This window comes from Triticum aestivum, chromosome 6D (genome assembly GCF_018294505.1).
Source record: "Triticum aestivum cultivar Chinese Spring chromosome 6D, IWGSC CS RefSeq v2.1, whole genome shotgun sequence".
NCBI lineage: Eukaryota > Viridiplantae > Streptophyta > Magnoliopsida > Poales > Poaceae > Triticum > Triticum aestivum.
The window spans coordinates 487,436,349-487,462,569 of NC_057811.1; the positions used below are offsets into that span (position 1 = coordinate 487,436,349).

At 52.8% G+C, this 26,221-nt stretch overlaps 1 protein-coding gene across 4 annotated transcripts; it reads right to left on the reverse strand.

Moving 5' to 3' along the window:
• Positions 1 to 1,208: 1,208 nt before the first annotated feature.
• LOC123146270 (uncharacterized) lies at positions 1,209 to 23,156 on the reverse strand. Of its 4 annotated transcripts, none has more exons than XM_044565892.1 (18): positions 22,854 to 23,156; positions 22,554 to 22,700; positions 22,330 to 22,433; positions 21,150 to 21,225; positions 20,677 to 20,867; positions 20,484 to 20,580; positions 19,592 to 19,681; positions 19,120 to 19,230; positions 18,936 to 19,031; positions 18,634 to 18,767; positions 18,438 to 18,525; positions 6,878 to 6,970; positions 6,194 to 6,654; positions 5,912 to 6,088; positions 3,761 to 5,374; positions 2,379 to 3,284; positions 2,148 to 2,303; positions 1,209 to 1,960 (listed from the first exon to the last, which is right to left on the reverse strand). In XM_044565892.1, exons 15-18 carry the CDS (start codon positions 3,842 to 3,844, stop codon positions 1,547 to 1,549), a joined length of 1,560 nt encoding a protein of 519 aa, XP_044421827.1. In that variant the 5' UTR covers positions 3,845 to 5,374; positions 5,912 to 6,088; positions 6,194 to 6,654; positions 6,878 to 6,970; positions 18,438 to 18,525; positions 18,634 to 18,767; positions 18,936 to 19,031; positions 19,120 to 19,230; positions 19,592 to 19,681; positions 20,484 to 20,580; positions 20,677 to 20,867; positions 21,150 to 21,225; positions 22,330 to 22,433; positions 22,554 to 22,700; positions 22,854 to 23,156; the 3' UTR covers positions 1,209 to 1,546. The 4 variants fall into 4 exon arrangements, with proteins under 4 accessions (XP_044421827.1, XP_044421826.1, XP_044421828.1 ...); XM_044565891.1 differs by adding an exon at positions 5,705 to 5,829 and having other exon boundaries at positions 19,592 to 20,580; XM_044565893.1 differs by having other exon boundaries at positions 18,936 to 18,988; positions 19,592 to 20,580.
• Between the last annotated feature and the right edge of the window lie 3,065 nt (positions 23,157 to 26,221).

Consider the following 26,221-nt stretch of genomic DNA (forward strand, 5'->3'; position numbering starts at 1 on the left):
TCTTACCTTCTGAAACTGAGAGTGAGAGGGCTGTGGGTGTGGGCCTGTGCCTGTGGCCGTCCGAGGGGTAGTTTTGGGTCGCTAGGGCTTGGCTACTGATTTTTCTCTTTCAGGTTTTTCCATGATGCTACAACGCTATAACGCTACAACTTTTAGCACGGAAATAGCGTGCTATAACGCGATTAGCGCTGTAGCGAGCAAAACTCCTTAAATGTAGCATACCTCTTCCAGATACGCTATAGCGATGCTATAACGCCGAAATAACGCGCCATTTTTTCGTTTCTACTGATGTGAGCAGGAATGGATGTTTCGGGTTGTGCTGCTCTATTGGACAGGGCGTTTGGGCTATGCCACTATGGAGTATGGAGTATGCGCTGACAACCATGTGACCATGTGGGCTGGACAATGAGCATATGTATATATTTTTTTTGGTGATTTTCCTGCGCGGGTCACGACACGGTTTTGCCGGTGAGTAGTTCCGCCAGTGTCTATGAGGATGCTTGCACTTGCTACCGCCACCGATCCCGTTGGTGAGATGGTCCGGATGGGGAGAGGACATGCCTAAAGACCACTGTGAAGTTTGCCCGCGCCGTGGTGCAGGTGTTTGGAGTAGAGTATCTGAGAGAACTAAATGTGCAGGATACAAAAAAAATTGTTGGCTATTGGAGAGGCAGGAGGTTTTTCAGGTATGCTCGATTCAATTGATTGCACGCATTTGCAATGGAAGAACCGCTTCAAAGGTTTACGCGAGATGTACCAAGGTCACACCAAAGAGGCCACCATCATATTGAAAGCAGTGGCATCACATGACTTGTGGATTTGTCATGCTTTCTTTGAAATATCGGGTTCTCACAACGGCATCAATGTACTTCAGCGAACTCCCATGTTCGAGAGACTTTCTAATGGGGAATCCCCCATGCAACTACACTCTCAACGGTTCCGACTACAACATGGGATACTACCTTACCGATGGTATCTATCGTCAATGAGCGGCGTTCGTAAAGACCATATATGATCCCCAAGGAAACAAACAATGCCACTTTGCAACCATGCAAGAAGCAGCTAGGAAGGATATGGAGAGGGTATTCGGAGTGCTCTAAGCGCGATGGGGTGGAGCTGCAATAATATGGAAATCAAAGACTTTGCGGCAGCTTATGAGATGTTGTGTTATTTTGCATAATATGATAGTCGAGGACAAGGGTGATGGGTAACCCAAACCCTGATTTTGGAGAACAAATCCACATCCTGATCATAAACACGCTTCCCCTCAAGGATACTATTCGCCCAAAGAATAGTATCAACTGATGCACTCATCAGCAATTAGAGATCGGTAGATACAATATGACTCTACAAACTAAGGTCTAAAATTTAACTGATTATCAAAAAAAATTAATTCACCAACAATACAAGTGCCACTTTCAACTCATCTTAATTATACGAGGCATTGCAGCTACACAAATAGACCAAATAAGGAAACGCAGACTTGCATGACTTTCTGCTCCAACCGAGTACTCAGTCCAACCGACTGGTATTGAACAAACTGCCTCTAATAGCCTCGAGGTATCCTTGCAAGATGATCGTCCCTTATTACATCAGTCGCCAGGAAGTGAACTGTGGCAAGTGACTCAATGTCCCCCCTGATTTGCTTCTCCACCCAACACCTCTGCCTACTTGCCTCCGGGAACCTTATTGGCTTTAGAGGCTCCACGTCTCGGCATCTGCTACATGTCAGTCTATCATACAAGTAGACATCCTCTAGATTCACCGCTGCTTCCATGACACGCCTGACATGACTCATCATGTAGTTTTCAGACTGAAAGCAGAAGATGGTGAGCTTGGTCAGACGCTGGTGCTTGAAATTTGATGACGATGATTCCCACTCGACGCCCTTGTTATCACAATAATAGCCCTTCCTCCTTTTCTCCTCATCCATTATCATTTCACATGGATGATCAATTACCTACATGCCACCCACAGGACACAAGCAAATGGAACAGGTTAATTTTGCACAGTGAAAGCACGTTCAATCATGCAATGGAGATAATAGAGCAACCCCTCAAACAAAAGCCCGTACGTAAGAACATACAGTCAGGTAGTAGAGAAGCCCCTCAAAAAAAAAAAAGAACAGGCTTTGGTTAAGAACAAACCGTCATGTAGAGCTCCTCCAGGGATGGCGCCGCTTCCAAGAAGAACATTGTCCAGGTGAGATCATACCCTTCAGGAATGTTAAGTAGATTGAGAATCCTTAGTTGCTGAAACACATATGCCTGCCTTCTGGTCAAACACTCTGGTTGAACCCAAATCTGCAACAATAAGCAACACAATAGGATGAGTACAGAACAAGTGCAAGCCAGGACAAAGCAATCAACCCAACTTACCTTTTCGCATTTAAACCCCAACGTCATGTCTCGAACAGAGGTCTCATGAAGCAATGTACTCAGCTTGACCATTTTGTGCATAGTACGAGCAAGGTTTGAAAGTCTCAGAACCCCGAGCAATGGGACATAGCCCAGTGACAGTGGTAGTTCTTGTGAAGATCTCCAAAACAAAAATGCCAGCCAGGTGAGTTTGGGAACCCAGGTGAGTTCGACCATGTCAAACCGGCAATCGACAATACTGAGCTCACTGAGCTGTGCGTGTTCAACTTGGAGCGTTATCCAATCCGATGTGTCGCAATTGTGAAAACCTAAATAATGTAATTGCTTGCAAGTGACAAGGATGCTGGAGACATAGTCCGACTTAACGAATCTCAAATTCGCCAGGTCAAGGCGTGTGAGACCAGCAAATGCATTGAGGCACTCATTAAAAAATGACACAAACCGTGCCCCAAAGTTCAGAGCATCATCAGGAATGACCTTGTGTTCCTTCTCTGTCAAAACTGTGAATTCAGCTTTCTCAACCTTGTGTGTAGCCATGGCATTGCCAACAGTATGCCCAATGGATATGGGGGCATCATCTCTCAAGTAGAACGCCGTGCTCAAGAGGCGGATGGTGCATCCACCAGGATCCCTGTGTGCCAGCATGCTCTTTGTCGCTTTGACCACGGCTGCATTGGCTGCATTGATCCGAACCAATTTTTCATCCAATTCATCATCAGATATGCTAGTTTCTGAGGGCATGAAATCGCGAGCACTTATTTTAAGCCGTGAGAGCTTGGCAGGAAGCTGACTCCAACGTCTGGAGAGGACACTGGTTCTTGTAACGTCACGGAAATCAAGACGGTCAAGAATGTTGACCAGTATGTCGTTGGGCAACTTGCTGATCCTACCATCTTCATTGCCTTTCTGCATTTGGCATTGAACAAATCAGAGTTGTTATCACATTACAGACAAATACGCAATACTGATAGTCTCTTTGTCTACTGTCACAAAAGCAGCTTTGATTTGGCTAAGATAACACAGAATCGATGAAAAACATGTACCAAAACTAAATTCTGATAAGACTCGAAAGATGAAATTTTGATGCTGTCTGGAAGACTAAAATCTGACCCCTGGTTGCTAAGGACACCCCCATGCCTCCCTCGTAGATCTGCTGATGGCAATTTATTATACTTTCCCACATAAGGGCACAAATTTGATTATACACATTTTATAGTTTCCAACAGAAAAAAAAGGAATTTTGATATGTTCCCACTAAGAAGGTTAGGTTTTGTCCACCAGTTCCGATTATGGTTGCTACTTTTGACTATTCATTGTTGTGAGAAATATATATTTTTTGCGGGTAAAGTTATATGCAGTAAGAAAAAGGAGGACCAACTCACCAGCTTGTCGAGGGAGGATTCCGCCTTAACCGATGGTTTGCCCATCAATTTGGCAGCCTGTCGCCGGCGACTAGTCCTCGCCATCGCCTGAGTTGCCGCCGGTCAGTCTGAAAACTGATGTCTAGGGAGTTGCTGCTGCGCGTCTTCTCCAAAGATTGACGGGCGACGCAGTGCGGCCCGGCCAAATATATATATAGCTGCTGGGTTCCCGCCACCAATGGAAACTCGGAGACTGAATTCGAAAGAGGGCCTGTTTCTGATTGTAATCCGGAAAGGACTGCTTTGATTCCGGATTAGCCACTAAAAAAGGGAGGCGCTTCGATTTCCGACTGCGGCTCGGAGAGGAGCCGCTTGATTGCGGATCGCTGCTTCGATTGGGGACTGCGGCTCCCAAAGGGGGAGCTGCTTATTTGGTCGCCTACTCGCAAGCAGCACTGGATCCTCATTCGAGGCATCCGACGGCGAGAGGGGGGAGATGGGCGCACGGCAGGAGGCGGCGGCGCATAACTGACCCCCGATCCCCTTTCCTCTCTGGTGGAACCCTAGGTGGGAGGGGGCGGCGTGGAAGGGAGGATCGCCATTTATATACTGCGGCCTGCGATGGAGGAATGATGGGCTAAGGCCCATTGTTCATCACCCCTAAAAAAATGTGTACATGCGGCCTGCCATGGAGGGATCATGTGCTAAGGCCCAATGTTCATCACCATTTATATAGAGGGATGATGTGCTAAAGCCCAATGCTCATCACCATTTATATATGCGGCGTGGTTGGGAGGATCACCATTTATATAAGCAACCTGCTAATGACAGAAAGTTGCAAGCAAAAACATCCCGTGTGTGCGTGTGCATCACCCCTAAAAAAATGTGTATGTGCATCCCTTTCTTGTAGTACTTACTTCGCAAAAATGTAGCCACTCGACTGCTGACACAGATCCGCCAGCGAAACGCGACAAAAAAAGAACTATATGGTGCAAGTACAAGAAAAATCACTTTGCTGGACGAGCTCTAGACGTGAGCCCTATTTTTTAGTAGCGCCAAAATGGTATTTCAAAGTTTCAAAAAATTCCGAAAAAAAACAACATGTTTATATGGATGTGCTACTACACGTGTGCAAATTCTGATGATGAAATAAGTAGCCATGTGAGTTACGTAAAAATGACAAAATCGTGATTTTGTAAAGATGAACATTGCTTCTATTATTCACTATTTAGAAATCACCATTTTGTCATTTTTGTATAGCTCACATGTTTACTTATTTCATCACCAAACTTTACATGTGTGTAATATATATCCATATGATCATGAAGAATTCTTTTTTTTTAAATTTGATTTTTAAACTATTTAAATTAAATTCCTCCAATGCACCCGTGAAAAAAAAATCCACTCTCGCAAGTACTTCCCTGCATTGTTTGTTTTTCACATGTAACCTGCATGAAAAGCACACCCACGAAACCACACTGGATACTATCGCCCTTTGTGGATGCAAGCTTTTTTGGCTGATTCTAATAAAGGTGCAATTGCGAATATTACAAGGAATCCTCAACTTACCTCTCTAAGATCAGAGAATCCATTACCGACCGTAAAATTGCATAGCATGTAGTCATCCCGTTTCATCTGCATAGATAATCCAAGACTCAGAAATAGAGCTGAAATATTCTTTCAGTATCAGAAAACAACGGTTCCTAAAAATTTAAATTCATCCATGGTAGCAACTAGTTTAGCATGCACACTCCACAAACAAGAAACAATATAGTATTTAAACATATCAGCAGTCTGTCACTGCCTAAGAGGCAGATCAAGAGGTATTACACTAGGAGAACTAAATTAGATCATAAATAGTACTCCCTCCGTCCCAAAATAAGTGTCTCAAGCTTAGTACAACTTTGTACTAACTCTAGTACAAAGTTGAGACACTTATTTTGAGACGGAGGGAGTACTACTCACAGAAGTGGGAAGATTAGCAATGTGAGAGTGCTCATCTCCTGATATCATTTCAACAGCTATTTGATGGCCATCTGGTGATTCAGACTCAAGAAGGAAAATTATGTAGTGGGATTGATCAACTATACCTGCCATGTGTGAAGTTTTAGAACAAGAGTTAGAACTAAGAGCATAATAAGATTATGCGTGCACAAGAAGAAACAAACCCACCTCTACAGAAATATTGCACGGTGAAAAACAAGTCTTCTAATGTTTCGACTATTTTTTGCATCCTCCTAGTCGGATAGCCTGTTCAAGGCCACTGTCACTATCTTCAGTCTCACAAGTCTAGCCACTGACACTATCCGAAGGTCAATGACATCAGGTGTTTCCACACCAGCTGGAGTACTGTCACAACAACAAGGACAAGTGAATACCTAGTGTCTACTGCACTATTAAATTGGAAAATAAAATGGTAACTGACAACAGAAGAAAACAAGTATAGATAATTACCTTAAGATGGTGTCAACAGAGCAAATGCCTTCTACTATTTCCCCATCTTCCAGTTCCTCCTCCTCTTCCTCTTGCTGAGTGCCTTCTGCTATTTCCCCATCTTCCAGCTCCTCCTCCTATTCTTCCTCTTGCCGAATGCCTTCCACTATATCCCCATCTTCCAGTACCTCCCCCTCCTCTTGCCGAAATACCTTATACTATTTCCCCATCTTCCAGCTCCTCCTCTTGCTCTTGCTGAGTAGCTTATTCTATTTCGCCATCTTCCAGTTCCTCCTCCTCTTCTATGTCTTCCCGAGTAGCTTCTTCTATTTCCCCATCTTCCAGTTCATCCTCCTCATTTTCCTCTTCCCGAGTGCCTTCTTGTACTTCCCCATCTTCCAGTACCTCTTCCTCTTCTAGAATGCTTTTTCCTATTTTCCCATCTTCCAGTTCCTCCTCCACTTTTCTATCCAGTTTCTCTCCTTACATAATTGCAGAAAGAAAATGTTAGTTCTGCACAAGAGAAACCATACTGCAATGCAACTAACTTAATTTTCAAGGTTCGTCATGATGCAGGAATCCAAAAACATTTTCATATACTGGGTTGGGTGCCTATACGGTTGGAAAGAAACAATAGCAGGTTTACAAAGGAAATGTAGCAATTATTAGATGGTGTAAAAGGCAACTTTTTAATAGGTAAGCTACCTGTCACTTGGAGGCTTTCTCAGTTCCCCGGGTCCATCAACAATACTGCCGCCTGATGGCGACGGTTTACCTTGAGCTACCACCAGCACATACCTGCAAAGCGACCACATGCGGCGTGTGACTTTATGGTTAACAAACTATATGGAGATCGAGGGAGAATCACGTGATAGGTTTGGCTAGGGAAGCATATGGGTGGCTTGACGCAAACTGTTATGACCGGGCAGACTTATGCCCGTAGGAGGCCCACCGGGCAGGTTTAGTTAGGGGCTTGGCCCACAAGTTATCTTATTTTTAGCATCGTGGTTATATATACTAGCTGTAAGACTATTTTTGAGATTAAGCAATAAGAATAATCTATTGCCCGGCTCCCAGAGGAGCCGGACCCTAAACCCTAGCCGCACCTCTCTCGCTCTCGCCGCCCTCCTCCTTCCCGATCGCGACGGCGCCAATGCGCCGACCACCGCGCCCTCGCCCCCGTCAACCCTGTCTTCCCCTACAACCTGAGGAGCAGGTCCGGTAGGACCCTGGGTTCTACCAATTTGGTATCAGAGCATGAGTGCGCACTGCCGCTCCAACTCGTCCTTCTACAGCTGCGGATAGCGGTAAGGCCGAACTACGACCGGTGCCGAGCCCGGCAGGAGATGAATGCGGTGATCATAAAACCGGGCTGGCGGAAGGCCCTGTGGCTCGGTGAAGAGGTCGCCGTGCTACTGCAGAAGGTGATCCAATAGTGGATGCTCGGCCTCGGAGGTAGCCGCTGCCAGCTGAAGCTGCGGCGTCGCCGGTGAGGCGCCCCCAACGCCGTCCACCGGATGCAGCGGCCCAGCCGCCAGAAGGTCATCGTCAGAGCGTCGAAATCCCAGAGGATGGGACCGAGGGTCCGCAGAAAGTCGACGCCAAGGATGAAGTCGAAACAGCCCAAGTCGATGCCCGCACATGTGATGGAGAAGTGTTCGTCGCCGATGGTGATAGGCACGTCCCGTGCGAGCCCATGACACCGGAGACGATCGCCGTTGGCCACCGTGACCCGAAGGTGCTCCCCGCCCATGGGCGGGCGAAGGCCGCCCGGGGCACCGGCTGCCACTGTAGCCAGGGCGGGGCGGTGGTGGCGGTGGATGGCAGCTGCAGCGGCCCGGCGGGAACGCCCTGGGGCAGCGGCAACGGCTGCTGCGGCGGAGGCCGCCAGGAGCGGCGGCTGCCACTGCAGCCAGGGCGGGGCGGTGGATGGCAGCTGCAGCGGCCCGGCGAGCGTGGCGCAAGCCGCTTGGTGCAGCAGCAGCCACGGCTGCGCGGTGGCGACGATGGGCGGCGCAGCCGGGTGCGGCCCGTAGGACCCGGCCAAGAACAGGCGGATCTCCTGGACCGCCTGGGTTAGGTCCCGCAGCGCCCCGGACACCTCCTCCAGGGTGAGGACGGGGCGGGCGGGCGTGACGGAGGATCCCGTCAGCGGAAGAGACAGGTTGGGCGGCGGTGAATACATGATCAAACTGAAGCTAGCTGATACCGCGGCAGTGCGTCGAGCCCGTCAGCCGGGGCGTCCTCCTCGATTAGTCGGCCGTCTCCAAGTAGAAGAGGCGCGGGCAGACGTGGCCGGGCGCATAGGGCTCATCGCAGTTATAGCAAAGCCCCTGGCGCCGACGCTCCATCTGCTCCGCCGGAGAGAGACGACGAAAGTGCGGCAGCGCGACCGGGGTGGTAGTCACCAGAGCGGTCGGGGGTGGTCGGCCCGGCGCAGGGGGCTGCCTGGCGGCCTGACGGCCTCCTCGAGCCGGGGCTGCCTGCTGCATGGTCTGGGCACGACACTCGAAAGCGCGGGCGTAATACATGGCCGTCTGGAGATCCTGGGGTCCCTGAAGCTCCACGTCCACGCGGATGTGATCCGGAAGTCCACCGACGAAGAGGTCGTCCCGCTGTTGCGCCGTCACGCCCGATGCGTGGCACGCCAGGGCCTGGAAACGGTCGGCGAAGTCCTGCACCGTGGAGGTGAAGGGAAGGCGGCTTCCGCGGATCGGTGGCCCAAAACGGAGAAGGCAGAGCTCGCGGAAGCGCTCCCAAGGAGGCATGCTGCCCTCGTCCTGCTCGAGGGCGTAGTACCATGTCTGTGCCGCGCCGCAGAGGTGGTAGGAGGCGAGTCAGGTACGCTCCGAGGCGAGGGTGCGCTGCCCGCGAAAGAACTGGTCGCACTGGTTGAGCCAGTTGAGAGGGTCCTCTGTGCCGTCATAAGTGGCGAAGTCAATTTTGGCGAACCGCGACGGGTGTCTGGGTCGGAGCTCCGTGTCGGACTGGCTCGGCGGGCGGCACCTGGTCGGAGTACCCTGGGTAGGGGCCCACGGAGCCGGATGGCCCGCCGAACTGCAGGGACGGAGTCAACTGTTCCGGAGCCGTGGTGTAGACCAGCGGTGGCGAAGACCCGGCCGCCCATGCTGGTAGTGGCGACGGGGAGGGCGGGAACCGGACCTGGTGTATCGGCAGGCCAGCCGGTGATGGCAGTCCGAAGCTGGGAGGTGGCGCCTGGAGTTGCAGCGGCTGCTGTGAAGAGTTGGCGAGCGCGGCGGTAGCCGCGGTGGCAGTAGGTGGCCACTGCGGCCAGAGGGAAGCCGCGGCTGGGGGTGGCTGCAGGTGCAGCGGCGGCGGTAGCAGCCCGCTGGGGTGCCCCGCCTGGAACGGCAGAGGCGGTGGCCCGCCAAGGACCGGCGCGCCCTGGGACGGCCATGGCAGCGCGGGGTGGCCGTAGGCGGCGAACGGCGCAGCCGGTGGAGGTGCGTGCGGGCCAGCCAGGTACGAGTGGATGCCTTGGACGGCCGTCACGAGATCCCGCAAGGTGCTGGTGACTTTTTCCGGCGTGAAAACGGCGGTTGTCGGCGCGGCGGAGGTGACCGGGGCCGGCGGCGTGGGGAAGCCGGCGGTGGTGACGTTGACCGGGGCCGACGGCATTGGGGAACCAGCGGTGGTCATCTGTGCGGTGGTGATGATTGGCAGCGGCGGCGTTGGCGTTGATGAAGACATGATCGATCCTGAGTCTCTGGATGCCAAATTGGTAGAACCCAGGGTCCTACCGGACCTGCTCCTTAGGTTGTAGGGGAAGACAGGGTTGACGGGGGCGAGGGCGCGGCGGCCGGCGCGTTGGCACCGTCGCGATCGGGAAGGAGGAGGGCGGCGAGAGCGAGAGAGGTGTGGCTAGGGTTTAGGGTCCAGCTCCTCTGGGAGCCGGGCAATAGATTATTCTTATTGCTTAATCTCAAAAATAGTCTTACAGCTAGTATATGTAACCACGATGCTAAAAATAAGATAACTTGTGGGCCAAGCCCCTAACTAAACCTGCCTGGTGGGCCTCCTACAGGGATAAGTCTGCCCGGTCATAACATCTCTCCCCGCCTGTGCAAACAGCTTGTCCTCGAGCTGAAAGTCGGGGTAGTGTTGGCGGAACTCGTCACACTGCTCCCAAGTGGCTTCCTCCTCCGGAAGTCCAGCCCACTACATCAGCACGTACCACACCCCGCGACGGAGCTGGGCCTGCAACACCTTCTCCGGTCCCGGAAGGATGCGTCCGTCGAAGGTCGGAGGGAGCGCGGGAGGGGCCACAGGTGGCTCCCCACGGAAAGGCTTTAGCAGCCCCACATGGAAGACGTCGTGGATGCGGGCACCGGCAGGAAGCTGAAGGCGGTAAGCCACCTTACCGATGCGCTCCAAGACAGTAAAGGACCCGGCGTAACGAGGGCCTAGCTTGCGCTTCGCGCGCGGGTCCAGTGACTGCGTAGAGCGGTGAAGAAGACGCAGCCATAGCCAATCTCCCACCGCGAACTCCGCCTCATGATGGTGGTCGTCGTCGTAGTGCTTGGCCAACTGCTGTGCCTGAAGGAGGCGTTGCCGGACTTCGGCGAACATCTCGTCACGGCGCCGCATAAGCTCACTGGCCACCTCCGTCTGAGCCATCGCCGGATCAACCGGAAGGATGGGTGGGGGCGGCCGGCCATAGACCACCTCAAAAGGAGTGGCACGCAGGGCGGAGTGGTAGGAGGTGTTGTAGCAGTACACCCATGAGAGCCAGTCCACCCAAGCGCGAGGACGATCACCTGTGACACAACGCAAATACATGGCAATCACCTTGTTGACAACATCGGACTGGCCGTCCGTCTGAGGATGGAAGGCCGTGCTCAGGCGGAGTTTCACGCCCGCCGACCGGAAGAGATCACGGCAGACATGTCCGGTGAACACCGGGTCCCGATCGCTAACGATCGAAGAGGGAAACCCGTGGAGGCGAACGATACCATCAAAGAAGGCGCGGGCCACTGAGGCAGCAGTGTAGGGATGACCGAGCGCAATGAAGTGAGCATACTTGGAGAAGCGGTCGACCACTGTGAGAATGACCGATTTGCCGCCCACCTTAGGGAGGCCCTTGATGAAGTCCATGGAGATATCTGCCCAGACCTGAGACGACACCTCCAAAGGCTGGAGCAGACCAGCTAGCCGTAGTGTCTCCGTCTTGTTGCGCTGGCACGTCACACAAGACCGGACCCAGTCACGGACCAGGGCCCGATCACCAGGGATGTAGAAGTCAGCGCGGAGGACGATGGAGAGTTTTCTGCACACCCTCATGGCCCGCCGAGTGGGCTAGCAGCAGCACCTGCTGACGGAGATCGTCATGCGCTGGCACGAAGACTCGGCGCCCATGGAGAAGCAGCCCGTCGGCGAAGCGCCAAGGCTCCTCCAGCTCGCCCGCAGCCGCTGTTGCTGAAGAAGAAGAGCGTCGGGCGCGGCCGCCGTCGCCCGGCGAATGTTGGTGAAGAGGCTGAAGGTCGGCCCGAAGCGGATGCAGAGCGCCGTCCCCTCGGAGTCGCCGACGGTGGTGTCGTGGTCGGCGTCACGGCGAGACAAGGCGTCGGCCACGGTGTTAAGATGACCCGGACGATACTCGACGGAGAAGTCGAAGCCGAAGAGCTTGCTGATCCACTGGTGCTGCGGCACGGTCGAGAGCCTCTGGTCCAGCAAGAACTTGAGGCTGTAGTGGTCCGTGCGAATCCGGAAAGATTGACCCCATAGATAGGGCCGCCAATGACGCACCGCCTGCACCAAGCCAATGAGCTCCCGGTCATACGTCGCGAGCTTAAGATGGCGCGGAGCGAAAGGCCGGCTGAAGAACGCAAGAGGGCCATCGCCCTGATGAAGCACGGCGCCGAACCCCGCACCGGAGGCGTCACAGTCCACCACAAATGGGCGGTCAAAATCCGGCATCTGAAGAACGGGGCCCGTCGCGAGGGGCCCCTTGAGGGCCTCGAATGCCGCCGTCGCCTCGTCATCCCATGCGAAGGCGTCGCGGCGCAGCAAACGCGTGAGTGGAGATGCGATGAGGCCGAATTCCTGGATAAATTTCCGGTAATATCCGGCGAGGCCCAGGAAACCGCGAAGAGCCCGCGGTGAGTGCGGCGTCGGCCAGGCTGCGACGGCCGCCACCTTGTCGGCATCCATAGCAACCGCGTCGGCCGAGATGACTTGGCCGAGGTAGGCGACTGAAGGCATCCCGAACGAGCACTTCGAGCGCTTAAGATGAAGATGGTGCGCCCGAAGCTCGTTGAAGACGATAGCGACGTGCTGGAGGTGCTCTGCCCATGAGGCGCTGTAGATAAGAATGTCATAAAAAAACAAGCACAAACCGGCGCAAGTAAGGCCCGAGGATGTCGTTCATCAGAGCCTGGAAGGTCGTCGGGGCGTTGGAGAGGCCAAAGGGCATCACCAAGAACTCGAAGTGGCCGTGATGAGTCCGAAACGCCGTCTTGGCGATATCATCTGGGTGCATGCGCACCTGGTGGTACCCCGACCGGAGATCGAGCTTGGTGAAGAAGCGCACCCCATGTAGCTCATCCAGGAGCTCATCGACCACCGGAATAGGAAACTTGTCCTTAAGTGTGAGAGCATTAAGGGCGCGGTAGTCGATGCAGAAGCGCCACGTGTCGTCCGACTTGCGAACGAGGAGGACCGGCGCGGTGAACGGCCTCCGCTACGCCCCGCACTCCGCTGCAGCAGCCACCGCCGGTCAGCTCCAGCCCCGCATCGACCGCGCCGGCGGGAGTCCCGATCCACCAGATCAAGTTCCTGCCGTCGCCATTACCGCTTCCCTAGGGCGTCCCCATCCAGCAGATCAAGTTCCCGCCGTCGCCGTCGCCGCTTCCGGCTTGGATCACTACCCGCCACGTGTCGGCGGCGGTGAGGCTGCAGGCTGCTGCGCGCGGCCTCCTAGCGCGTCGGCGCGTGCGGGAGATGCGTGGTCTGTAGTTGCCGCTCCTCCCAGTTGCGCTTCACTGCGCAAAGGACCTCGATTTCGTCCGCTGCATCGGGGATCTTGGGCATGTTGTTTTCCCCGCGGGCAACGACCTCAAAGTCTGCGACATCGGCGGTTGGGGGGCCGCACCCCTCCTCGTCATTCTCCATCGCAAGCCCTCCACTCTTCTCTGTGGGGTGCAGACCAACAGCCGTCCAGCGGGGAGAAGGCAGGGTGTCACCAACAGGAGCACACCGCGTAGCACCACTGCATTCCGCCGGCCGACGCGAGGGCGTCTCTGCTGGTCGCTCTTGCGACCACTTCCAGGTGGCCATACACATGCACTCCTTTTGTCCAGATGGTGTCCATGGGATCCAGGTGGCTGTACACGTGCACGTCCGACGTGCGGATGGTGTCCACTTTTTGTTAAGGGGTCCAAAATAAATCGTCCCAGTCCATTTCAGGTTGAGAGTAATAAAACAAGCTGAGATGTAAAAGGCTTGTTTTTAGGTGTTAGGTTTGTGTTGCGTTGAGTCATGGTTATAAGTTGGTTAGGCTGCAGCTCGAGGACAAGCTGCATGTCCAGGTGTGGTGTAGTGTTAGAGTACGTAATGGGCCTAATGGCCTGGGCTGGCAGTATAGCCCGTTAGTCTTAGGGTTAATTAGAGATAAGGGTCGCTTGCTTAGGGGTCAAGTAAGCCTTGCTTGGGAGTCAAGTAAACCTCTCTATATAAAGAGAGGAGATGTATCAATCTAATCAAGCAAGAATTAAGAAGGAAATCCCTTCCCTCTTGCCCGGCTGTGGGCAAAAAGGCCCCCCGGCCGGCACTCTCGCGCCCTCCTTCTAGCAGCACCATAACAAACCCGTTCACCGCCGCCCAACCTGTCTCTTCCGCCGCCGGGATCCTCCGTCGCGCCCGCCCGCGCCGTCCTCACCCCGGAGGAGGTGTCCGGGGCGCTGCAGGACCTAACCCAGGCGGTCCAGGAGATCCGCCTGTTCTTGGTCGGGTCCTATGGGCCGCACCCGGCTGCGCCGCCCATCGCCGCCGTGGCTGCCGCTGCACCAAGCGGCCTCCATACGGCGGCGCGGTGGCGGCGATGGGCGGCACAGCCGGGTGCGGCCCGTAGGTGGTCTCTCTCCATGCGCTCGCTGGCATCCGCGACGAGCGGACCATGCTTTTGCCGGTGATGATCCACGGCGAGCGCCTGGTGGCCCTTGTGGATACAGGCTCCACACATAACTTCCCGCCCGAGGCTACCATGCGTCGCTTAGCGCTTCAGCATCGACCCGGAAGAGACCACGCATCTCCCGCACACGCCGACGCGCTAGGAGGCCGCGCGCAGCAGCCTGCAGCCTCACAGCCGCCGACACGTGGCGGGTAGTGATCCAAGCCGGAAGCGGTGACAGCGACGGCGGGAACTTGATCTGCTGGATGGGGACGCCTTGGGGAACCGGTAATGGCGACGGCGGGAACTTGATCTGCTGGATGGGGACGCCTTGGGGAACCGGTAATGGCGACGGCGGGAACTTGATCTGGTGGATCGGGACTCCCGCCGGCGCGGTCGATGCGGGGCCGGAGCTGACCGGCGGTGGCTGCTGTAGCGGAGTGCCGGGCGCGGCGGAGGCCGCCCGGGGCGGCGGCTGCCACTATAGCTAGGGCGGGGCGATGGTGGCGGTGGATGGCAACTACAGCGGCCCGGCGGGAACGCCCTGGGGCAGCGGCAACGGCTGCTGCGGCGGAGCGCCGGGCGCGGCGGAGGCTGCCAGGAGCGGCGGTTGCCACTGCAGCCAGGGCGGGGCAGTGGATGGCAGCTGCAGCGGCCCGGCGAGCGTGGCGCAGGCCGCTTGGTGCAGCGGCAGCCACGGCGGCACGGTGGCGGCGATGGGCGGCGCAGCGGGGTGCGGGCCGTAGGACCCGGCCAAGAACAGGCGGATCTCCTGGACCGCCTGGGTTAGGTCCCCCAGTGCCTCGGACACCTCCTCCGGGGTGAGGACGGCGCGGGCGGGCGCGACGGAGGATCCTGGCAGCGGAAGAGACAGGTTGGGCGGCGGTGAAGACATGATCGACAGAAGCTAGCTGATACCAACCTCGCGGCGGCTGCCACTGTAGCCAGGAGCGGACCATGCTTTTGCCGGTGATGATCCACGGCGAGCGCCTGGTGGCCCTTGTGGATACAGGCTCCACACATAACTTCCTGCCCGAGGCTACCATGCGTCGCTTAGCGCTTCAGCATCGACTACCGCGCCCTTAATGCTCTCACACTTAAGGACAAGTTTCCTATTCCGGTGGTCGATGAGCTCCTAGATGAGCTACATGGGGCTCGCTTCTTCACCAAGCTCGATCTCCGGTCGGGGTACCACCAGGTGCGCATGCACCCAGATGATATCGCCAAGACGGCGTTTCAGACTCATCACGACCACTGAGTTCTTGGTGATGCCCTTTGGCCTCTCCAACGCCCCGGCGACCTTCCAATCTCTGATGAACGACGTCCTTCGACCCTACTTGCGTCGGTTTGTGCTCGTTTTTTATGACATTCTTATCTACAGTGCCTCATGGGCAGAGCACCTCCAGCACGTCGCTATCGTCTTCAACGAGCTTCGGGCGCACAATCTTCATCTTAAGCGCTCGAAGTGCTCATTCGGGACGCCTTCAGTCGCCTACCTCGGCCACGTCATCTCGGCCGACGGGGTTGCTATGGATGCCGACAAGGTGGCGGCCGTCGCAGCCTGGCCGACGCCGCACTCACCGCGGGCTTTTCGCGGTTTCCTGGGCCTCGCCGCATACTACCGGAAATTTATCCGGGAATTCGGCCTCATCGCGTCTCCACTCACGCGTTTGCTACGCTGCGACACCTTCGCATGGGACGATGAGGCGACGGCGGCATTCGAGGCCCTCAAGGGGGCCCTCACGACGGGCCCCGTTCTAAAGATGCCGGATTTTGACCGCCCATTCGTGGTGGACTATGACGGCTCCGGTGCGGGGTTCGGCGTCGTGCTTCATCAGGGCGATGGCCCTCTCGCGTTCTTCAGTCGGCCCTTCGCTACGCGCCATCTTAAGCTCGCGGCGTATGAGCGGGAGCTCATTGGCTTGGTGCAGGCAGTGCGTCATTGGCAGCCCTATCTATGGGGTCGATCTTTCCGGATTCGCACGGACCACTACAGCCTCAAGTTCTTGCTGGACCAGAGGCTCTCGACCGTGCCGCAGCACCAGTGGATCAGCAAGCTCTTCGGCTTCGACTTCTCCGTCAAGTATCGCCCGGGTCGTCTTAACACCGTGGCCGACGCCTTGTCTCGCCGCGACGCTGACCATGACACCACCGTCGGCGACTTCGAGGGGACGGCGCTCTGCATCCGCTCAGGGCCGACCTTCGACCTCTTCACCGACATTCCCGGGCGACGACGGCCGCGCCCGATGCTCTTCTTCTTTAGCAGCAGCTGGCTGCGGGCGAGTTGGAGGAGCCTTGGCGCTTCGCCGTCAGGCTGCTTCTCCATGGGCGCCGAGTCTTCGTGCCGGCGCATGACGATCTCCGTCACCAGGTGCTGCTGCTGGCCCACTCGGCGGGCCATGAGGGTGTGCAGAAAACTCTCCATTGTCTCCGCGCCGACTTCTACATCCCTGGTGATCGGGCCCTGGTCCATGACTGGGTCCGGTCTTGTGTGACGTGCCAGCGCAACACGACGGAGACACTACGGCCAGCTGGTCTGCTCTAGCCTTTGGAGGTGCCATCTCAGGTCTGGGCAGATATCTCCATGGACTTCATCGAGGGCCTCCCTAAGGTGGGCGGCAAATCGGTCATTCTCACAGTGGTCGACCACTTCTCCAAGTATGCTCACTTCATTGCGCTCGGTCATCCCTACACTGCTGCCTCAGTGGCCCGCGCCTTCTTTGGCGGTATCGTTCGCCTCCACGGGTTTCCCTCTTTGATCGTTAGCGATCGGGACCCGGTGTTCACCGGACATGTCTGCCGCGATCTCTTCCGGTTGGCGGGCGTGAAACTCCGCCTGAGCACGGCCTTCCATCCTCAGACAGACGGCCAGTCCGAGGTTGTGAACAAGGTGATTGCCATGTATTTGCGTTGTGTCACAGGTGATCGTCCTCGCGCTTGGGTGGACTGGCTCTCATGGGCGGAGTACTGCTACAACACCTCCTACCACTCCGCCCTGCGCGCCACTCCTTTTGAGGTGGTCTATGGCCTGCCGCTCCCGCCCATCCTTCCGGTTGATCCGGCGACGGCTCGGGTGGAGGTGGGCGGTGAGCTTATGCGGCGCCGTGACGAGATGTTGGCCGAAGTCCGGCAATGCCTCCTTCAGGCACAACAGCTGGCCAAGCACTACTACGACGACCACCATCGCGAGGCGGAGTTCGCGGTGGGAGATTTGGTGTGGCTGCGTCTTCTTCACCGCTCTACGCAGTCACTGGACCCACGCGCGAATAGCAAGCTGGGCCCTCGTTACGCCGGGCCCTTTACTGTCTTGGAGCGCATCAGGAAGGTGGCTTACCGCCTTCAGCTTCCTGCCAGTGCCCGCATCCACGACGTCTTCCATTTGGGGCTGCTAAAGCCTTTCTGTGGGGAGCCACCTGCGGCCCCTCCCGTGCTTCCTCCGACCTTCAACTGACGCATCCTTCCGGGACCGGAGAAGGTGTTGCAGGCCCAGCTCCGTCGCGGGGTGTGGTACGTGCTGATTCAGTGGGCTGGACTTCCAGAGGAGGAAGCCACTTGGGAGCAGCGTGACGAGTTCCGCCAACACTACCCCGACTTTCAGCTCGAGGACGAGCTGTTTGCGCAGGCGGGGAGAGATGTTATGACCGGGCAGACTTATGCCCGTAGGAGGCCCACCGGGCAGGTTTAGTTAAGGGCTTGGCCCACAAGTTATCTTATTTTTAGCATCGTGGTTATATATACTAGTTGTAAGACTATTTTTGAGATTAAGCAATAAGAATAATCTATTGCCCGGCTCTCAGAGGAGCCGGACCCTAAACCCTAGCCGCACCTCTCTCGCTCTCGCCACCCTCCTCCTTCCCGATCGCGACGGCGCCACCGCGCCGGCCACCGCGCCCTCGCCCCTGTCAACCCTGTCTTCCTCTACAACCTGAGGAGCAAATCCGGTAGGACCCTGGGTTCTACCACAAACAGTTTCTTCTTTCTGTTTAAGAACCTTCAGAGGGAAGAAACAACATGTTGATGATTAACAGCAGCGACTAGCTAAGCCAAGCGGTGCTATAACAGAAGGATTTGTAACCATCACGAGATTGATGATTAGCACTACTTTACTTTCTCGTACACAGAGAGCAGTTTACTTACCTGGTATAATGGTCTCCTGGTTAACTGGCTCCTTCCTCTGCAGCTTCAAAGGTCGATAACGTCAGGTGTTTCCACAGCAACTGCAGTACTGTTACAGCAACAACGAAAATTAGAAACTAAGTGTCGACTGCACTATTTAATAGAAATAAAAAAAACTAGTATCTGGCAACAAAAGAACAGAAGTATAGAGAATTACCTTGAGATGGTGTCAACAGACCGAATGCCTTCTTCTATTTCCCCATGAATAATAAGTTCCTCCCCCTCTTATTTCTCTTCATCCTCTTCGTCGTCCGAATCTACCCAGTGTTTGCTGCGATCAAGAGGTTCTTCCTAGATAACCGCAGAAAGCCAATGTTAGTGCTGGTCACGAAAACCACAATACACTACAACTAACTTTATTGACAAGGTTTAACTTGCTGCAGGAATTCAAAAAACATGTTCATATACTGGGATATGGTACAAAGAAACAATAGCAGGTTTGGTTTAGGTATAAGGTACCTCATCGGGTCCGTCATCAAAACTGTCTCCAGGAGAGATTGGGGCATTTAAACCTAAGATCTTCAGATAAGGATAAGAGGGTGGAGGACCAACGAACTGGCAAAAATGAAGCGGGGCCAACTGGCTAATGATGAAAGCATTGCCAATAAGAAAACCAGACGAACATAGGTTAGTTAATACATACCTGCATCCTGGTAAGCCATGGGGGCAGGGCACCATCAGGCATACAAAGAGCTTTCTTAAGCTCCTGGGACAGCATACCTGGTTTCATTATCTTAAGCTTCAGCTGTAGAATCTGCAAGTAGAACTTAGCATCAGAACCATATGTAGACTCATGGATGTATGTGGCAGATAATGAATTCAGAAAGAACCTGGAAAATCACAAAATTAGATTATACAACATAAAATTCTGGCAGGTCAAAAGGAACAGAATAATAACTAGAGACTAAGCACCCTACTTGTAGTTCAACAAGACATAATATAAGCCATGAATACTCTTATTGCAAGTAAATGAAAGGAGTGACTGTGTAGTGTTGTCCACCTCAGATAAAGCATCTATGTGAAGTGTCAGAAAGTTCAAGAAAAATAAAAGACAAACTGTCAGTAACTGCAGCCTGACTAGCAAATAAGGGGAAAGGTTGATAAGCAAATAGGACCTGGCCCAGATTGAGTGTTTGGATTTTTGGAAATTCGTCAGCAGCCTGCTCTACTTCAGCATTGCAAAGAGGCATAAAAAAGCGAACGCCCTGTGACAATCCAGTCACATAGTCACACAATCATAACCCTAATAGTAAAAATGACTTTGAGCTAGTAAGAAGCTCAAAAGAAAAGCTTGAATTATTTTAAGCAGATGGATGACTTAGAGATCAACATACCAATATCATATCTCATTCCTGTTAGGCTACCACATAAGGGTAGAAAAATCACTTAAACTACTAAAACAATGTTACTTTCAGCAAAATGGGAAATCAGAAGCAATTATTACATCACAAAATATAATGTTTTATTCCCATGTAGAACTACAAAGCCATACGTTCTCAGAAAATTAAAACAAGACTCGAAGAGTAGCCTTGGTAACCAACAAGTTGATCTACTTGATTAAAGTGACACACAAATTGCAAGCAAGAAATAGTGAAAATAATGATTGGTCAATGACAGAAATATGCCATAGTAACTTGCAGGCATATAAGGGGTTCATTTTAGTGTGAAAATTAAACCAAAGTACAGACAGAAACAGAATGGAGAGCTTACATGTTTTCGCAGTAGTGACCTTATGCCACGTGTAGATTATAAAATCGAACAGCAAATGAAGGTGACCTTGAGCAAAATGTGGAATTATATGCTCAAAGTTCTCATTCATGTTTGAATAACAAAGTGTAAGGCAGGAAGAAATTCATATTGTATACTGCATGCTGGAAATACATCTTCCACTCGATAAAAGTGTTCACTATTTAACATAGTTAAATCATACTTCACATCAGCTGTCATGACTTATCAAGGTATTATGAATATGAATGAGTCGTTGAGGTCTGAGGAGTAAGAAGATACCAAAAAAGATGTTCAACAGATTCTTGCGGAGCATGAAATAAAGATTCTGAAATGAGTCTTCCCAGTCCTGATACCTTTTTGAGAAGGAACTCATTTTCTACATGCCAGAAGGGGGAAACGTATTACATCCGCAGGAATTACAGGGATTGTTATTTTTTAAATACAAGAAGAATCATTCAATTCTAGTGATTACCTCCTCGTGTATTTGATGAGAGCATAGCAGATATGATGGAAGCAGGTAACATGGATTGTGGATGTACCCATGATTGCAGTGCCCTTGGGAACAATAATTCCTTGTTGCTCTCAGGCCTTGTGTATCGTGAATTTTGATACCCACCACAATAACTCTGAGTGATGGGCCTAGCAATACTAAAATTGTCACACCTGAGAAACAGAAGAATACTTAGCAGGAGTATTTGATACTTCGGGTCTTTGAGGCAGATAATTTAAACAAAAAGAAAGACAATATAGTTTCTAAAATTTATCAGCTTGCCAAAGGACTGCACCAACATGCAACATTTCCCATGATAGAACAGACACTGACATTAGCCCACTGATACAACACTGGATTTACCAGCCAGTGAGACAATAAACCCAAATAGTAGCTTCACAGAAACCAACATAAACAGTCTATGTATGTTCCTCAACTCCAAGAACGTGACTTACCTGCCTTATTTTTTCAATTTCAGTTGCAGCAATGAAGTCAGGAAGCTGGAACGGTTGTTCTTCAAACCCCTCTTCCCTGAAACAACGACATAATGCATGAATCCAAGAAAATGAACAGAGCAATAGGTTAAAATATGGCGGTGCTAGATGCTATCTTGAGTTTAGAAATTTTTACTCTTCAAGAAAAATATAACAGTTCAAGAACTGCGATCTGATTCTAATGCACAGAATGATGGAATATCAAAAGCCATGGACTCTAGTTGGACTCAAATTTGTACAGCAGAAGAGGCATCACCTAAATACACAGTAGATTCAACTATCCTATATACCCCTGCCAAAAAATAACTATCCTATATACACTACAGAAAACATTCAAGCAGTGCAACACCATTTCCAGCTTCCTCGGATGTTACAGCAGTCCCTGCAAGAATTGCACATCCATATAAGAAGGATGAAACATGTTGGACATTATGGGCATGTTTGGTTTGTTGCCACAAATAGCCAAGCCACAAATTTGGTAAAGCATAATCAAGAGTTCAAGACGTCTCCAAATTGCCAGTAAAGTTGAGATGATAGGATTGCAGACGATGACAACTTCTCTAATTGTTGCTGCACATGGGTTCCACGTGTCATATAGTACTTTACACCAAAACATAGTCAATGTAGGTCTTAGTTTACTGATTAAATCACAAGGGAAATAGCTATTCAAACGGATCACAAACTGGATTGACATTTCAGAAGAATTAATGTTTGAAGCCTGTTACTCAAATAAATAACTACTTGGTACAGCCAACTATCTCGCCATGTCAGCAAAAGGGGACCTCAAATAAATAACTAATTGGTATAGCCAACTATCCCTAGCCATGTCAGCAAAAGGGCACAAGCAGCAGGCGTGACAATGTGTTGAGAGTTTTCCTACTATGCACCAACAAAAGCCTTGGCACAACCAAAATATTGTGAGCATGCTAAATATAGGAATTAGGCCAAGTGACCAAATTTTAGGGACACTACGAATTTATGGTAGGATAAAACTGGGCAAACAAGCCTCCCCAGTGCACATGCTCCCAAACCCACTCCCTGGCTGACTTGCAATGCAACCATCTTCTGCATACCGACTTACCGAGCAACTAGTTTCACAAACATGGTTATCATACTTATAGTTGTTTCAAAACTCACAAACCTGCAGGAACTTTCGTTTCTGGCAGCAGTGTCTCAGAACAGGGATGGTGTTCTGACTTACAGATATACGAGCAACTTCGGATCAGGGGCATTACCATCCCAGACCTAGCAAGGGAAACAAACAACAAAGCACATGTGAGATGAAGAGCGCATTCATGCAAAGATACCATAGATAGATGTCCACATAGACGTCGCAACAGCATGGGACAGTTATAGGCATTGCACCTCAACAGCATCAGGCTTGTCGCACATCTGCTTCAGCTCTGCAATCTTCATCCTCTGCAACTGCTTCTTCTGCAGCTTCATTATCAGTGGCATCTGACCCCTTCTTCGTGGCATTTGGGGTGCGCCTTCATTATCCTTCTCCTCGCCCTACCAGCAACAAAATGTTGGTCCTTCAGGTCCCGATTCCGGTTCAACCAGAAAATATGTTTGCTGTTCCCAGGCACCAGACCCTCGCGTCACAAACAAACCACCGAAACCCCCCTATAAACCCTACAGAAAGGAGGAGGAAGACTGGGATACCTCGGCGGGAGGAGAGGAGGACCCGGAAACCCCGCGGGAGGTGCGGCGGAGGGGGCTCCTTGAAGCCGAATTTCTCGAAGACGGCAGCGGAGGCGCCAAGGAGGGGGGGTCGCCGGCGTCGAGGCCGGGCTTCTCCGGCACGTACTCCGCCCCCATCTACGGGAAACACAGGCGTTAGGCGCGGTCCGAGCAGATTATGGAGCGGCGGAGCCGGAACTCGCCTGGGGGCAGGGTCGGGGCCGGGGCTCTCCTTGGAGCCCTCGCCCGCCGCGACATTAGCACCCGCGGCCCTGCTCTTCCCGGCCCTTCCGCGGCAGCGGCGGAGGTGGCGGCCGCGCCCGCCGTTCCTCGGCTTGGGGCGCGCGGCATCAGCCGCCGCGGCGACAGTGACGGCGGTGGCTGTTTGCTGTCGACGTCGGCAGAAGCAAGGCGACGAGAGCGAGAGGAGAGACAGGCTTTGCAGTGGGCCCGCTGCAAGTCCTCACGAATTGAGCCGGCCCGATAACCGCGTGCCATCTGACCTTCCGACGTCATTTTTTTTGGTTTAAAACCGGCTCCGTTTTGTATTTACTAATAAGCCGGCCATCCCCTCTAGTTAGGGTTTCATCCTCTTGAGGGGATCCTGATCGCCATCGTTGAGATCGTAATCTTCCCTACCTCCGCCGTGTCTTCGGGCCTCCTCTCGTCGAGCGGGGGTGCCGGGACGCCCCTGGTCCAGGCGGGACTGGGGAGGAGGGCTCTTAGGCTATCTACAAGGGCTCGGTGGTTTCTCATTGGGTTAGGGTTTCGAGTTTTGCCATGGCGTTTGAAGGAGCTTCGGGGTCGCGGTCAGCGGCGCCGCCTGAGACGGATGACATGACAGCATTGATGAGGAGTTAGGTCTTCGAGAGGAGGATCTTGACGATGTGGTGTTCGACGAGAAGGAGGCGCCGCCGGAGGCGACGCGATGGATGGCGCTGGTCAGGGTGCACTCGCCCAAATCATACAGCCAATATTGGTTTTTTAGGAATATGAGAGCGGCATGGGATCTTGCACAGGAGGTGCAGTTCAAACCGCTTGAGGGTAATCTGTATACAACCCAATTTTCATGTCTGGGAGATTGGGAGAGAGTAACACGTGATGGTCCATGGCACTTCCGGGGAGACGTCGTTATACTGAAACCATATGATGGATTGGCTAAACCGTCGATAGTTCGACTTGATACTATCGAGATTTGGGTGCAGATACATGATGTGCCCGCCGCTCTATGCTCATCTGGTGCCATCTCTAGCTCAAATGGTTGGAGAAGTTTTATATGCAGAACCCCAATCGCATGACTTTGTGGGGAATTTCCATCGGGTTTGGGTCCGGATCGATGTCAACAAACCCTTGAAGAATGCAGTCTCTATGATAAGGGACGGAAAGCGTCAAATATATCGGGTTAGATATGAGAAGCTTCCCGATTTGTGTGCGTCTGTGGTAAGCTGGGTCACCTCTTCAAAGAACATGGCAGCGGGATTCACCCTCCAACAACCTTAGTTTTCAAAGACCTCAGAGCTTCCTGGGCCATGCGCACTAGACAGGGTCCCGGAGGGGGCCATGGTCGGAGGGGAGGCCGAAGAGGAGGCCGATGAGCTAGGGGAAACAGGGCTTTTTCTAATCAAGATGGGGGAAGCAAGGAGAAGGCAGATTATACATCCGAAGCTGATGTGGACATGACAGAGGCTGACTTTGCAAGGAAGAGGACACAGATGCAACAAGGGACGCAACCGAGCCATAGTGGCCCTATTGCAGGTGGCCACGGGGCGGCCCTAGCGCTGCCACCCCCCATTGATCCCTTGAGTCCGAGCAGCAAACAAGTCTTGAAGAGGGCGAAAACACACGAAGCAGCAGAAGAGCAAAAGGAGGGCGATCTTGGCAAGGTTGTCTCAGCGTTGGCGGGCTCCTTCGAGGAGCGCCGCCGGGCCCAATGAACATCTTCTGTTGGAACTGTCGTGGTGCGGGTAAAGCTGCGACAGTCCGTGAACTTCGCGATTTCACGAGGCAATTTACCCCTACCCTTTTGTGCATTGTTGAAACTCAAATTGACGGTGCTAGGGTAGAAGCTTTAGCTAGAACTTTGGGCTTTGACAACTCTTATGCTGTTAGTAGTCAAGGTAGGAGTGGTGGAATAGGATTGTTTTGGAATAATTCAATAAAGGTTGAAGTTCTTGGTTACTCTCTGTATCATTTAGATGTCTCTGTTGAGGAACATGATGCAGAAAAGTGGAGAATGACATGCATTTATGGGGAGGCACAAACACATATGAGGCACCATACATGGACAACTTTGAAAAATATTAGCACTTTGAGCAATCTTCCCTGGCTCTGTATGGGGGATTTCAACGAGGTTTTACGTCCAGATGAACATCAAGGAGTTGGCCAGCGTAGCAACGCCCAGATCCAAGCCTTCAGAGAAGTCCTTGACGTTTTCATGTTGCTTGACCTTGGCTATAAAGGCAATTTTTGGACCTTCGAGAAGAAAGTAACTGGAGGGAGCTATACCAGATGCAGACTTGACAGAGCCCTCGCAAACGCGTCATGGCTGGCCAAGTTTCTGCTGGCTGCGGTCACGCACTTGACGGGGGTAACATCAGATCATGCCCCTCTATTCCTAGAGCGGGATGTAGGAACTAACGAGCAGGTTCAGAAACCGTCCAGGTACGAGCTGATGTGGGAGGTGCACGAGACCTTCCTTGATACAGTAACGTCGGGATGGGGGGCCGGACCTCCATGCACTTCTGTGGTAGCTCTACGCCACAAGCTGCAGGATCTGGCGACCAACTTGCAGCGGTGGAGCCGGGATACATTCGGGAGTGTCAGGAAAGAGATTAAAAAACTCAAACAGATGTTAGAGGAACTCAAAAACGACCCAGCAAGATCGGGTCCTTCCCATGTCGAGCTAAAAATCAATGAGAAGCTGATTGAGATGTATCACAGGGAGAAGATTATGTGGCGTCAGAGAGCCAGGGTAGAGTGGCTTTCGGCAGGAGACAAAAACACAAAAAAAATCACCTTCGAGCTAGTCTTCGGCGCAAGAAAAATATGATTAAGGCACTACAGAATTCTCTGGGAGTGGAGATATCCGATCCAGCAGAGCTAAAGGTATTAGCTAATGATTTGTATAAGTCTTTATATCTCTTTGAAGGGGTCCAGAACATGGATGCGGTGCTCGACGATGTGCCGAGGAAGGTGACAGCCGAGATGAACTCTAACTTGTGTGCCCCGTACACCAAGGAAGAGGTCAAGATTGCTTTATTTCAGATGTTTCCGACAAAGGCTCCAGGCCCAGATGGTTTTCCTGCTCACTTTTACCAAAGGCATTGGGATGTTTGTGGGGATGAAGTAAC